This window comes from Telopea speciosissima, chromosome 7, assembly GCF_018873765.1.
Source record: "Telopea speciosissima isolate NSW1024214 ecotype Mountain lineage chromosome 7, Tspe_v1, whole genome shotgun sequence".
NCBI classification, from domain to species: Eukaryota; Viridiplantae; Streptophyta; class Magnoliopsida; order Proteales; family Proteaceae; genus Telopea; species Telopea speciosissima.
The window spans coordinates 64902967-64916925 of record NC_057922.1 but is presented as its reverse complement, the minus strand read 5'-3'; the positions used below and the strand labels follow the sequence as shown (position 1 = coordinate 64916925).

Genomic DNA, 13959 nt, shown 5'->3' with positions numbered 1-13959 from the left:
CCAGCTCACTTCCAACCATTAAAACTTAACAAGACCTTCACTGATAGACCCCTGCATCAATTTGACCTAACCCTACCATCAAACCCCAACCCTAATTTGACCAAAATACCTACTTTTGACCTTCCCGAATTACCCATTCAAGAACAGATCTTGGTTATTGGCTTCTAGTTGGTCTCCTACCAATCTAGAACTACATTACCTTGGCTGCCTAGTTGGTGTCGCATTGATTTTGGACCCTCTCCAACGCCTTGGGTTGCCTAGAGGCCATGACAACTATGCAACAAAGATATGAGATGGAGTCAAAATTAGAAGGTTGTAGCAGATCTTGTAAACCAGTGGATACGGGCTCTTCAAACAATGGATCAAGTGGGGCTTTGGGTTGTGTGATTCAACCTCTAAGCCTTTGCTAATTCAGAAGTCTTGTTGCTGAGTTATTAGAACCTGAAGTTGAAGGAGAAACTGGGCAAAATAGCAGAGCCACAGGGTGTGCAGTGTCTTCATTTAGTTGGATACAGCAGCAACAGATTTGGGTTTGATTGGAGATTCGTTTCTGGTCTTCAAGAGGCTCTCCAGCAGTAATTGTTGTAGACACAAGATAGCAGCAACGGTAGGGATCAAATTGGAAGAACAAAAGAAAAGAAAATAGAAGCGTAGATAGAAAGGAGGGTAGGCTATCTCAGCCTTGGGTCTCTCACCCACAGCTATCTCAGCTGTTGAAAGGCAAATTCCTTCTCAAAATTGGAAGCAAGCATTGCTTGTAAATTTCATTAATCAATTGGTGGCTCTTTCTTACAATGGGTGCCAATTATATAGCTTAGGCAAGCTTACAAAATAGAAAGTAAGAAAATAGAAACTTCCTAAAATAAAATAAAAAGTAGGAAAATAGAAACTACTAAGGCTTTATAGGATCCAGCCTTGTGAACCAACAAGGAAACAAAAATAGAAACTAACTAAAATTAGAAGCTGCCTAAATGAAATAAGATAAACTTTCTAAAATTGAAAATAGAAACTAAACTTTGGCAGCATTAGGATAGGATCTCTCTCCACTTGATGGACCCTCAAGATCTTCTAAAAAGCATCCCCACACAAGGCAAATATGGGCTGTGACATTGTTCACGTGAACAGTGTTTTGGTCTTTTTTTCTTCATGTTTCGTACTACATCAAAAACCCATTCCAGGAACAAAATTGAAACATCTACAACCTACATACAGTCAGAATTTGGCACCTACTCCTTGGGGTGCAAGTTTGGCCCAGTGAATCCAAGCCTGCCCTGATCCCAGGAAGGGCTTGGGTTGGGATTTTCAGCCCATAGGACGGACCTGGGCTGAGGCCTCGGTTTGAGCCCGGCCTGACCTTATATATTTAAAATAATAGTACATATAACAAGTTAATAGAATACATTAATACAATATGTAATTATGTATAATAATATGGACCGAATTTCCCTCCACCCACGGTGGATGGGAATCCATTGGCCACAGGTGTGGGATAGGCGGGAGAAAGCATCGGAGGGTATTTTTGAAACATACTAAAACCCTATGAAAAGTTAGTGAACCCTAGGATGGCTTGGAGAACCATTCTCTACGGGTGAACGAAAACTTTGTCCTAATAACACAGATGTAATACATTAACAGTTTAATACAATACTTAGGGGCAGCCAGGGTGAATCAGGGCCAGCCCGGCCCTGAAATGGCAAAACTTGGGGGCTGACTGGGTCAATCAGGGCCAACTCGGCCCAGCCCAGCCCAATCAGGGCCAGTCTGCGTTGTGCTGAGCCTGACAAGGCTGGGCCTGGGCTGCCCGACCTAGGGCTGTGCTGGGCTTGAGCTGAGTTAAGGGAACCTAGGGTTGGGCTGGGGTTTTAAAAAACCCCGCCCAACCAGACCCTGTCGCACCCCTAGGCTACTCCATTCCCTTTTCCACTCTAAAGCCCAACAAGGACTATACAGTAATAAGATATTCGTAGCTATCTAGGCAATCCATTCAGTTTGGAGAAGGCTTAGTTGAGTTGAGTTGTTCATGACAACCTAACGAAATTAAATCTGTATCTAAGTTAACCAAAAAAAAAAAAAGAATGATGATGCAACAGTATTATTTCAAACACCGGATAAGCAACCTAGAAGGAGAAACAGAACAACCAAAAGGCCCCCAAGGGCAAAAAGAAAGTGACACAAAAGACAAAAGCAAAACGGTAAAAGAATACACAATGGACGGAAGGGAAGTTGATAGGAAAGAGTAAGATGTTGAAGTAAGGAGAATAGTACAAGGCCCTTTCCCAAGGACAGAACAATTGCCAAATGATTTTAATGAAACTGATGTGCTTGACCTTATTTTATAATCATCACTGTTAATACTCAGGTTGCACAGAAAAATGAGACACAAAGCTTACTCAATCTACCAGCCAAATTAGACCTGAAGACACCTAAATTCATCGACACAGTAAGATATGTATGACACTGCTAGACAAGATAATATATAATATCAAAAATAAACCGATGATTAAGCAAGATGTGAAGGAATGCATAACAAAACTAGCACAAGCAAAATTCAATTATTATATGATCGCCAAAAGCATCATCCTCCATACACATGCAAATAAATACATAAAATTAATTTTCTATGGGGGTGGAGGGGAAACCATCCTGCATCACAAGAAATCTTGTGGTTAAAAGACACACAAGGTAACAGACACAAAAGTTAAGATCTAATGATCATCAGATGCATCACCATCTAAACTTACTGATAAATAATTACATAAAGTTATTTTTTAAGGATCTGACACTTACCTTTCCTGAGGCACATAACTGATAAAAGCAGTGATAATTCCTTTCAGGATCTGTTATCTGCACTACACGAGACCTTTCCAAAAGGTAGGTTCTGATAGCAGCACCAGATATCCTACCATTCACATCGAACTGAATTTCAACGAACTTCCCAAAACGACTAGTGACAACCAAAAAAGAGATATAACATCAGAACCAACAAAACAGAAATCACATCAGTTGACAGGATAAAAATTGACACAATATAAGCATAAGCTAGAGAAGATAATGATAAGGAAGAAACCACAAATTGCAAAGAAAGATAAAGGACAGATAAAAAAGTGCTCATTCGAATATCTGCATCAACTATAACCAAAACAGTATAGAGGAAGGGGGTGAAAGTCATCCAGAACACAAACAGAGTCAAACAAGGGAGACAAAAAAAGGAAACCGAATTTAAATAATATGTATTCCAACAAATGTTATACTCCATGAATTAAATCTATAATCATACCAAAATAATCCTCTAGAATATAATTGTCAAGGCGTTCTCGACGCCTAGATGGGCATCTTGGATGCCTTGTTGGTGTCTCTTTCCGTCCAGGCCCCTTCCAACGCCTTGGGCCACCTACACCTAGACACCTGACAACTATGCCCTGGAAGGAAAGCTGTATAGACAAATTCAGCTGCTGCTTCTAAGCACTAAATCAACCCATGCATCACCAAGGCTGGCAATTAAGAGTAGCAGATACAAAAAAGCTTCCATATATATATGGCAAAAGGTTCTGTGCAATGTCGTGCATGGTGCACGGTCCCGCACAAAACCATTGGATAAGTATGTATAATTTTTTCATGATAAATGCATGCATTTACATACTGAAAAGCATCATGAAATTACTTTAGTATATCTTTTCAAAAATATTTAAAAATTTTTTACCTACAAGAATATATAACAAGATATACGAAAGCTTTAGTATATCTTTTCAAAAGCATTTAAAAATTTGTTACTTGCAAGAATATATAACAAAATATACAATCCATATATTAAACTTATATTGTGTCTTTTTAAGACATACAAACTCAACTAAACTGCGTATCATCCAGGCTACAAGAGTCCAGTTCTGTCACTCCAATCCAGCTCAGGTAGAAGAAATTGTCCCCCATGTAAAAGGTTTTTTTTTTCTTTAGCCCTGTGGGCTCCGATGGGTCCTGCAGATGGATCTTCATTTTTTATTCTTTAATTATAATCACTTCAAAGTTGTCCAAGTCATATTAGGACTCAAAGTTTTGTTTGGTTTAGGAGTTTGAGTGTTCGTTCCACTGCCAACTACAACAGGACTTGAGATAGACACAGTAGGAGTTTATCACACCTTCTAATTTAGGATATTTTGGACTTTGCAGGATTAAATCCAAATAGGACTAGGTTTCTGAAGCAATTGTGGACTGTATTTCTAACTATGAGCTATATATAGAGATGAAATAAGTTTTCCTTCTTTGTTTCTGCAAAATTGAATATGGTTAGTAAGGGATAAGATAATGGTTCTCCTCCACACAGTTTGATAGTCAAACCTTGATATTAATATTCTTCTCTTCTCTATTCAAGCAACCAAATTTTTAGTTCTGCAACTATAATTCTACCATTCAGCTAAGCCAATCACGTCAGTTTTTATATTCATCACACTTGCAGTTCTGCATTATACTCGATGATCAGCAGATCATCAGCAACTGTGGGAGTTTTGCAACAGTTGGGAGTGCTAAAGTGTGTCATATCATGACAATAATCATGTTTCTTTGTCTGGAGTTCGTCCATCTTCATCAGTCTCTCGTGATGACCTGGTCATCAACTATTGAAACGTGTCCAGCAACTTGAGACATCCGCTTCCTCATCTACTCCTACTTTGGCACATTTGGTTAGATTTGCATGCTTTATTTTCTCATCTCCCACTCCTTGGGTCATCGATTACGGTGCTTCCTAACACATGTCTCGTAAGCCGAATGTGATTTCTTCTTTTCAAAAGTCTAATTGTCCAATTCAAGTTATTCTTCCAGATGGATCTACTACTCATGTTTCTGCTCATGTTGCCATTCCTCCTCCTCCTTCCACATCATTGTCTCTTGTGATTCATGTTCCTCAATTACCAATTAATCAGTTAGTGGATTTACAAAGAATCTTGGCGCTGTAATGGAGTCCTAGATTTGAAAAATCAAACTAGGAGCTAGTAAACCAGGATCTGCTATGAACACTGAATCGGCTAGGCTAAAATAGGTGTTTTATTGAAATTAGGGTTAGGTTTTAATGTGTGGGTTATGCCAAGTTGATATAGGGGAGTTTAATAGTGAAGGTCCTCAGATGTTTTGATGGAAGGAAGTATGTAAACTTGAATGGACAGCAGGTTAGGGTTAGGTTTCCTGGGCTTTTGAAAAGAGGAAAAGATGGATTTCTAGGGTTTAGGATGCTCACCTAGGGCTCATACCTGGATTGAATTCCCCTTGTGGGTGAGAGGAGATTTCGATCCAAAAAAGGATGGATTTTGTTGGCTAGTTTGGTTTGGGCAAAAATTAGGTATTGGGAAAAGTGAAAATAAAAAAAGGGGAAAGTTAGGGTTTGGATGTATGGAAGGTTAGAAGAAGAAGGGTAGGGGTTGGGGATGATTTAAACTTACTATAGTTGCAGAATTTCCTGGACAGCAGCTTGTTTGAATGAGATTCTTGAATAAAAATCCAATCTTGAACTAGAACTTGAATGTAGAGCTTCAAAAGAACCACCCGGGCTTCACACTGCAAGGTGTCGATTGGATCAAACACCAATCCCACCAACGAACCACCCGGGCTTCCCACCGCAAGGTGTCATTGGATCAAACACCGATCCCACCAGCCTTGATCAAACACAAGACAAAAATCTTCAATGGAGAAGAAGAGCAGCAAAAGCTTTTCATTAATATCAAAATTCGTGTTCAATACTTGCCCCCCTTTACAAGCTCATATACAAGATTCAAAAATAGACTCCTACACTAAAACGGAAAGGCCTAACTCAATAGGAAATCCCATTCTCGACCTGGTTCTAGGCAGCATCCGGCGAGCCGAATAATATACCCGGCGACATGGCACCTCTATCGGCGAGATCGGATGAATGGAATCTTTAAAAACCTGCACAGGTCTTTACAAACAGAATCTTCCGGGTTGGGTGCCAGCAGGGAGCCCGTTTGTAATCCGGCGAGCCAGTAGAGGCTCCAGGGAGCCCGGATTACTCTGTTTGGTGTTTTAGTCTTTGGTTGGTAGGACCCAATGGGGACGGAACCATTGGCTTCCTAAGGTGTCATGACACTTTTTTTTTTGGTTGCATGACTACAGGTTGTGAATGGGTTGAAAAACCCCGATTGTGCGACGAGGGCAGTCGACCGAGGACTGCGTATCACTGTGTGTGGGAATTTCTTTGGAACCTCTTTCCATTGTGTAGTGACTGGTTGTTGGATTGATTCTACTAACTTAATTTAGAATATAACCTTGTGTATCATGGTCATAGTTTGAGAACTCGTGAGATCTCGCCGAGTTTCTCGGTTTTTGGAAAAGCCGAGACGAGACTGCCTACAAGTCTCAAAGGTGCAATATCTCGGCGAGATCTCGGTTGGATCTCGGTTTCGACCCATTATTTTAACCCACCTACCACTTAAATACCTTACCTAATTGGACAAAACTCGACATATCTCACCGAGATCTCGGATCTTGGGTCCAGATCTCGGGTTGACCCAAAGTTGAGGCTTCGAGTTGGAAAAAAAAAAATGCACCAACTCGGCAAGATCTCGACTCGTCTCGGTTTTTCCAAGAGTCAAGTTGGTACCGAGACTCGAGTTTTAGTACCTTGATCATGGTGCATATAAATTGTGTATTGATGTGCGAGTAGGTAAGATCCCTCTATATGATCCCAATTACTAGTACGCTTGTTAATCAATAGTGAATGTGAAGAGATCCGAGTGTGAGCTATATTCATGTGAATGGTGTATTTAAAAAAAAAAGGTTGAGTATTATGAAATTGTAGGTGATATGTAATGATCGGTACGTGTGCATGAATGCTGATTTATAAATAGGTGTGAGTCGTGTGACATTGAAAAATTTGTGATATTGTGTTATTGATGCTGATGACTACAGTACTGTGATATGTATGGTTATATCGATGTGAAAAGAGTTATGGTCGTGGTTGTGAGTCCATGGATTACGTTGTGTGTACTGATGTGGGAAACACTATGTATGGTGCCTCACTTAGCGGGGGGTGGATGGAGTGAGGTTATAGGGTTCCTCTTCAAGCGGATTATTAAGATTCCGAGAAAATATAGCACAGATGGAAGATTCAGTCACCCAATACTATTCTCCCGAATGGCCAAAGAGAAAAAGTTACCTCCTCAAAAGCAGCACTGAATTGGCAGAATGAAAATGCCCGCATTCAGAATTCTTACTTGCAGCGCATAGCACAGAACCAGGAAGAAATGAAGGGTTCTTTGTTTACTCAAGGATGGAGTGAGAGGTGATTTTTATGGTGTACATCACTTAGCGAGGGGGATGAAATGGAAGGTACAGTGATGCGATTGAGATGGAAGCGAAGTAATTGAACCCATTCCACCATGAATGTGTGGGTATGGTAATGATGAAAGTATGTGTTTGATGTCATCATGAGTCCATTTCACCCAGGATGTGAATATGGTAAAGACAGGGTATGAATATGATGCAATTGTGAGTTCATTCCGTCGTGATTGTGGGTATGGTGACGGATTGAGTCAAAAAGTGTAATTGTGATGTGAATGTGTTTAATTGTCATAGTGAGTCCATTTCACCTAGGGCGTGAGTATTGTAATAAGGGAAATGGGAAAGTGTGTGACATTTGTGTGAGTCTATTCCACCATGAGTGTGGGAATGGTATCGATTTGGGGAATGTTATGACCCTCCCTAGACCCTGCAGTGGCAGGAGCCTCGCATTGGGTACACCCTTTTTATTGACCCGAGAATAAAATGTGATAATAGGAGGAAAATGATTATTAATGTAATATGAGTATAAACCAAGTTAGTAATAATACTAAAATAGGTATTAATAAAGATTTTGAATTGGTGAGTGTGTTTTAAAGAAACTTTTACTCACTGAGCCGTTGTTGCTCACCCCTCGTGGACACATTTTTCAATGTGTTTCAGGACTGAGAGAGGAGATGATTAATGAGCACATTTATGTGTGAAATCTTAGGGCATAAAGCATACATTTTACCACATTGGACAAAATTACTTTGGTGTTTTCTTGTGCTTTTCAGGTTTTAGGTGAATTCCTGTGAAAATGGAGCAAAAGATGTTAAGAATAGCCGGAAGCGCCCAGGAGTCGAGAAAATCAAATTTGGATTGAACACTGAAAGAATCACGCCAATCAATCAAATTTGAATGTGATTACAATGGGCCCCTTAGCATAATTTTGAGGGTTTAATAGTATGGATGCGTAGCCCGTCAAGTCAGCTTTGCAATGGTTCAAACGGCACTTGATTCCGAGTTGAAACGAAGAAGTTACGGCCGTTTTCGTGGACAGGGGTTTATTTGTAATTATTGACAATTAGTCAGGGACAAAGTAAAGCGAAAGTTTGGATTCCAGGGGCCTTAGCGCAATTATCAGAAGATATCTTTCTGTCAACCGAAAGATTCCATTTGGAAGGCTCTGGTGCAGTCCAACTTCAACTTGAGATATCTTGGGCTCCCGAACTCCAAATTGGACGAAATTTGGGTCTATTTTGGGTGATTTTTCGTAAGGAATACAACAGTGAGGCCCATATAAGCATCCCATGCTCTACGTTTTTTGAAGGACAGATTTGACATTTCATTAATTGTGAGTGGAATCCTAGTCATCACCCTTGCTCTCTCTCTCCTCCAACTTTTCAAGGGCACTTTTGGAATTTTACTTGGGATAGATTTCTTTTGAAAGATATTCTCTCATCTATGGAAGGTTGAAAGATCAAAGATGCCCTGATCTCATTGCTTGGAGAAGATCTCTACAAAGAAAAAGAAGCACAAGTTAGAACTAGAAAGTTACTTTTCTAGAAATAGAAGGTTTATGTAGCTAGGATTTTTATCTCTCTTAGTTTCTATTTTTTTCTTTTTCTTAGGATTCAAGGCATTGTAAAGGAGGAAGGAGAAGAGAATATTCTCTTTTCTTAGGGAATATTTTTCCTACCACTTCCCTCTTCTCTCTTCTCCTCTCTTCCCCCTATAAATACCCCCATACTTCTCTTGTAAAGATTGTTTATTCACTTAGTGAAATTTCTTCTCTTCTTCTCCTTCCAATTTATGATTTTTAGCTTTCTAAGTTCTAGTTTGCTTTTATGATTTTTATTTCATGGTTGTAATGCTTTTGAATCATGCTTTAATTTTATGTCTTCGATATGGTTGTAATAATTCTAGTTTAGTTTCAAGCTTTCTAGTCTAAGTTCCTAAGTTGATGACAAGACTTGGAGATTTAGAAGAAGAAGCCATGCAAGGTTTGTTCAAGTATTCAAGCTCTTCAACTACATTTGTGCAAGCACATCCAGGTTTCTACTCTCTAAACTCTTAATCTCATTCTCCCTCTCTTCTTCTTCTCATTCTCCTTCTTCTTCTTTTATTTTTTTTATGTGGTTGTGGTGTGTGGCTGCAATTTATCCCTTCCAATCCGCGTTAGTTTGATAGGTTAGATGGATATGTGTTAGGACGCCAATTTAATTCGTTAGATGCTTGTGAGTTATGATATGTTAATTTGTTACTTTAATTAGTTTAATTTAACACTTTACTTTGGTTCACTTTGCATTACTTTAAAGTGAGTACAATAGGGTGGCGTATATCTCCTCGTGTTCGACCCGTAGCTACGATTGACCCATACGCTTGCGGTATTATTTTAACTCAAACAATGACCATAGTTGTCACAGCGGTTAGGCGATCCAAGGCGTTGGAGAGGGTAAAAAACCAAGGCGACACCAATTAGGCGACCAAAGCGCCTGGACGCCTTGACAACTATGGAGATGACTGCTGACCAGCGGAACAACGAGAGATAGAAAATGAAGTGTTTGTACCAGTGCTGTGTAAATACCCTAGTGGGGAATATTCTGTAATATACTTATATAATGATGGGTTGTACACCTAGTTATGCCATCAGGCGGGGAGTTAAATTGTTTTATTTTTGTAAGAAAATCTATGCATGCACACTCTGAGAAATGGATATTGGTATCAGTGATATGATTTAAGTGCTTTTAATTTATTGAGAATTGTTCAAATTGATGTAACTTTTATGACCTTGCGGTCTCCGCCCGTGAGGGCTGCACCTTCCCATATCCCGGAATGTGTGGCGTTACAAACACTATCCTTTGAGACTGTTTAATAACAGTACTACCACTGCTTGCTCATAATTGGATTTCATTTGTTTGGATGGGCCCATAAGTGATCCAAACCGGGTTTTGGAACCCCGTATCGCACCAATTTCAATAGCATATCAATATGCATGTGTTTTCCTGCAGATCAATTTTTTATGTTCATTAAACTACTACAGCTCTTGTTTACTTATTATGTGCACCATACAGTACATCTCTGGGATTTACTTCCAAAATTGAAAACTTATTTCAAGTAACACTAGGCTGGTACAACCTTATAATACATTTTCAACTTAATTTTTTCAGCATTACCTTTTAAACAGCAATGGTTGTTTGCATGCATTTCTAGGTTGGCTATTCTACCGGAACAAGATCATTCAATACCAGTACTTAAAGACGAGCGTAAGAAACTCATCCTGAAATACAATATGATACAGACCAAGATTCTGACCACAAAAAAGCAAAGTAGATGGAATAGATGATATTAACCACTCAAAAAAGCAATGTAAACAGTAACTAAGGTTGCATACTAGACAACCACAATACCCACCTTGAGTTATCATTTCTAATCGTCCTTGCATTACCAAATGCCTCCAACAGTGGATTTGACTGGCATCCAACAAAAGCAAAACCATGAAGTGAACCATAAACAAAAACCAATGTGAAAGAACAAGAGAGAATTTTGACAGAAAGAGAGTGTGTAGTAGCAACAAACTCCCCTAAACTTGTTATAGACAATCCGTTTAAACTAATTTTGTGTGAACTAAATACATTAAATGTAGTAATGCACTACAACTCTTACTTCAAGAACTTGCTGCTCCACAGTACGGTCATCACCAGCAGCTCGACCACCAACAAAAGTCAAGTACTGCATAATCAGTTTCGTTGTCTCTGTTTTCCCTGCCCCACTTTCTCCACTGACCAAAATAGACTGACTACGAGTCTCGTTCATCATTGCCCTAAATTAAGAAAGAATGGAGTACAGCAGAAACACCTTTAAGGGGAGGGAACAACCCCCCCCCCCCAACAAAGGAAAAAAAAATGCACTATTCTTTAACCAGAACTTACCTGTAAGAAGCATCAGCCACTGCAAAAACATGGGGACTTAGCTCACCAAACCGAGCTCCTTTATATTGCTCCATCATATGCACATTATATAAATGAGGAAGCTTCGTAAATGGGTTCACAGCAATCAAGATACTCCCTGTATATGTCTAGCAAAGACATAAAATACTAATTTATAAACGTGATAGGGAAATAGAATAAAAATTCACTTCCACAGTTTAAAAACTGCATGAAAGCAAATTAAAATTACCCAATGACAAACTACTTAATTCGAATATTTTAGGGGCACTTGATGATCGATGAAAAGATATCGACCCCACATGTTCCTCATAAAGATTATTCTTTAAAGGGAGTTATTTTCCAATTAGGACGTTTCTCGACAGCTAAATGCTGAGTAAGTATATAATTAATCATAAACAGAAATAGCAAAAGGTAGAGAACTTCTAAAGCTTTGTAAACTGCCAATCACAACTTGGTAATATAATAAAATTATGACAAATCAAAAATAGGACCATAGATGATGCAGAACCCCGGGTTCAATAGCCCTGTTTGGGTTCGCTTATGGGCCCACCCAAATATATAATGGCCAAGTATTAAATAATGACGGCAATTCTGTAAATAGACCCAAGATCTCAATGGAGTGGCAACTTTGTAATTAACAGAATTCTTAAATGTGCTATTGGGTCACTTAATAGAAAAGGATATAATGAGGAATAAGATTTATTGTAGAGGACAAACTTAAAAGGGTTTTAAGAGATGGACAAACTAGAATAAAAGGATGATTGGAGAAGCAGTTTAGGAAAACAAGAGAAGAGGAGTAATTGTATCTCAATGGAGGTGGCAACTTTGTAATTAACAGAATTCTTAAATGTGCTATTAGGTCACTTAATAGAAAAGTATATAATGAGGAATAAGATTTATTGTAAGGGGGCAAACTTGGAAGGGTTTTTAAAGGATGGACAAACCAGAATAAAAGGATGATTGGAGAGGCAGTTTAGGGAAAACAAGAGAAGAGGAGTAATTGTATCAAAGAGGGGAAGAATGACGTGGGGTTGTCTTCTTCCTTACAGAAGAAGAGTGAACCAGTAGTAACAGGAGAAGGTTTTGATGAAGAAAAGTCCCACATGGCAAACCGAATCAAGCCATGACTTTGGGACCAGATTCGTAACTCATACTTTTATGAAATCCAAGTGATAACCCAGCGAAACAGCCATTGAATCATCAAAGAAAGCTGTCCGAAATTTTTCCTGGCAGTAGAAAAAAAACTGGTCTCCATTGCAGGTATGACAACTAAGGTTAAAGAGCATCCAGTTTTAGGTCTTATGGGGTTTGAATCACCCTATAGAAGGCTTCATATACCTAAGATCTGAGAAGGGAGAGGAAAGATCAAAATCAAACAAGGGTACTGCTAGTACTGCTGGAACAGATTAGAGGTAGAAGGAATAAGAAGAAGAAGATTAAAGGATAGGGAGGAGAAGGCCTCGCAAGGAAGAAAGGGGGGAAGGAGTCACACAAACCAGGTCACGCAGGCACTCACAAACTCAATTCATTCTTTCAATCTTCAACTAGTTAAATTGCTCGATTACAAGCATATAAATAATAAGAAAATAAAAAGACTTTAACAAGGAAACAACAACAACATCTCAGCCTTACCCCAACTAAATGGGGTCGGCTACATGGATACTTTCAAAACAAAGTAGGGTAAACTGAGGTCCTCACAAAGGGGAAGGAAAGTAATAGGAATGAAGAAATGAGATAAGAAAAGTGAAAAATGGAAAATAAAAGGTATCCAACTTTAACAAAGAAACATCCTCCTAAAATTCCTAACCAAAAACAAACTCTAAAATTTAAAAACGTATCCAACTTTCTAAAATAAACAGTATAAAATAAAAGATCTCATCCTCCTAAATAAAATAAGGGAAAGAGAACGCCACCCAGTGGCGCAGCGCACACCGCTGCTGAGCCCTGACACAGGGGCGTGCAAAATGACCGCCGCAACCCCCTGGAACCCCAGAAATGACCAGGGGTGCGACGGTCATTTTGCGCGTCCCTATGTCAAGACGTAGGTGCGGTATGTCTGGAACAACCGGGTGGCGTTCTTTCTACCATAAAATAAATTCCTAAAATCCTACTAAACCAAAGACCCAAATTTGGACCCGGTTCTTGGTCCGGGTTCCCAAATGGGTTCGGGACGCCCATGGAAGCGGTCCTGCATCAATAGGACCACCTCTATGTAGATCCAAAATGAAGACAAATATCCAGTCAAAGAAATTGAGCCTTTGTTTGCCTTTAATCAATCATAAACATCTCTGTGGCTCTCTTTTACCAACAATACTTTATTATTAAATAGGATAGGGAAAGAAAAGTGGCATATGAAACGGGGAAAAAGCTCACAAAGAGCCCAGGAAGCAAACCAAACATAGCAACCCTCACCATAAATAAATAAAGCAAAATAAATGAAAGGAAATGAGCAGTTCAATCCAAGCCCAACTCCATCTAAATTATCCTACCTAAAAGCAAAAGCTCACCCAAACACCTCAAATCTCCAGTCACCACCCCCTATTAACCTCCCAACCTCTACTACCCTCCAGAAAAACAAACATTACAAAACATCACACTCCCTTTTGTCTTACGACTTCTAGGAGTTTAAGCCTATCCAATGTTTTTACTCCTTATCCATCCTAGTGGCATTCCCAAACTCATGAATATCCTAATTCAAGACCACCATTATTCTAAAGCAAAACCCTAACTTAGAGCATTTATACCATTT

General features: G+C 39.3%; 1 protein-coding gene across 2 annotated transcripts in view; it reads right to left on the bottom strand.

Moving 5' to 3' along the window:
- The window catches only part of LOC122667773 (myosin-15), a 71759-nt gene that overhangs the window by 56395 nt on the left and 1405 nt on the right, over positions 1–13959 (bottom strand). For both annotated transcript variants that reach the window (XM_043864198.1, XM_043864197.1), the window contains exons 3-6: positions 11193–11338; positions 10927–11083; positions 10675–10733; positions 2788–2944 (exon numbers count right to left, since the gene is read on the bottom strand). In XM_043864198.1, coding sequence (XP_043720133.1) covers positions 2788–2944; positions 10675–10733; positions 10927–11083; positions 11193–11338 — 519 coding nt within the window. The remainder of the gene's footprint in view (positions 1–2787; positions 2945–10674; positions 10734–10926; positions 11084–11192; positions 11339–13959) is intronic.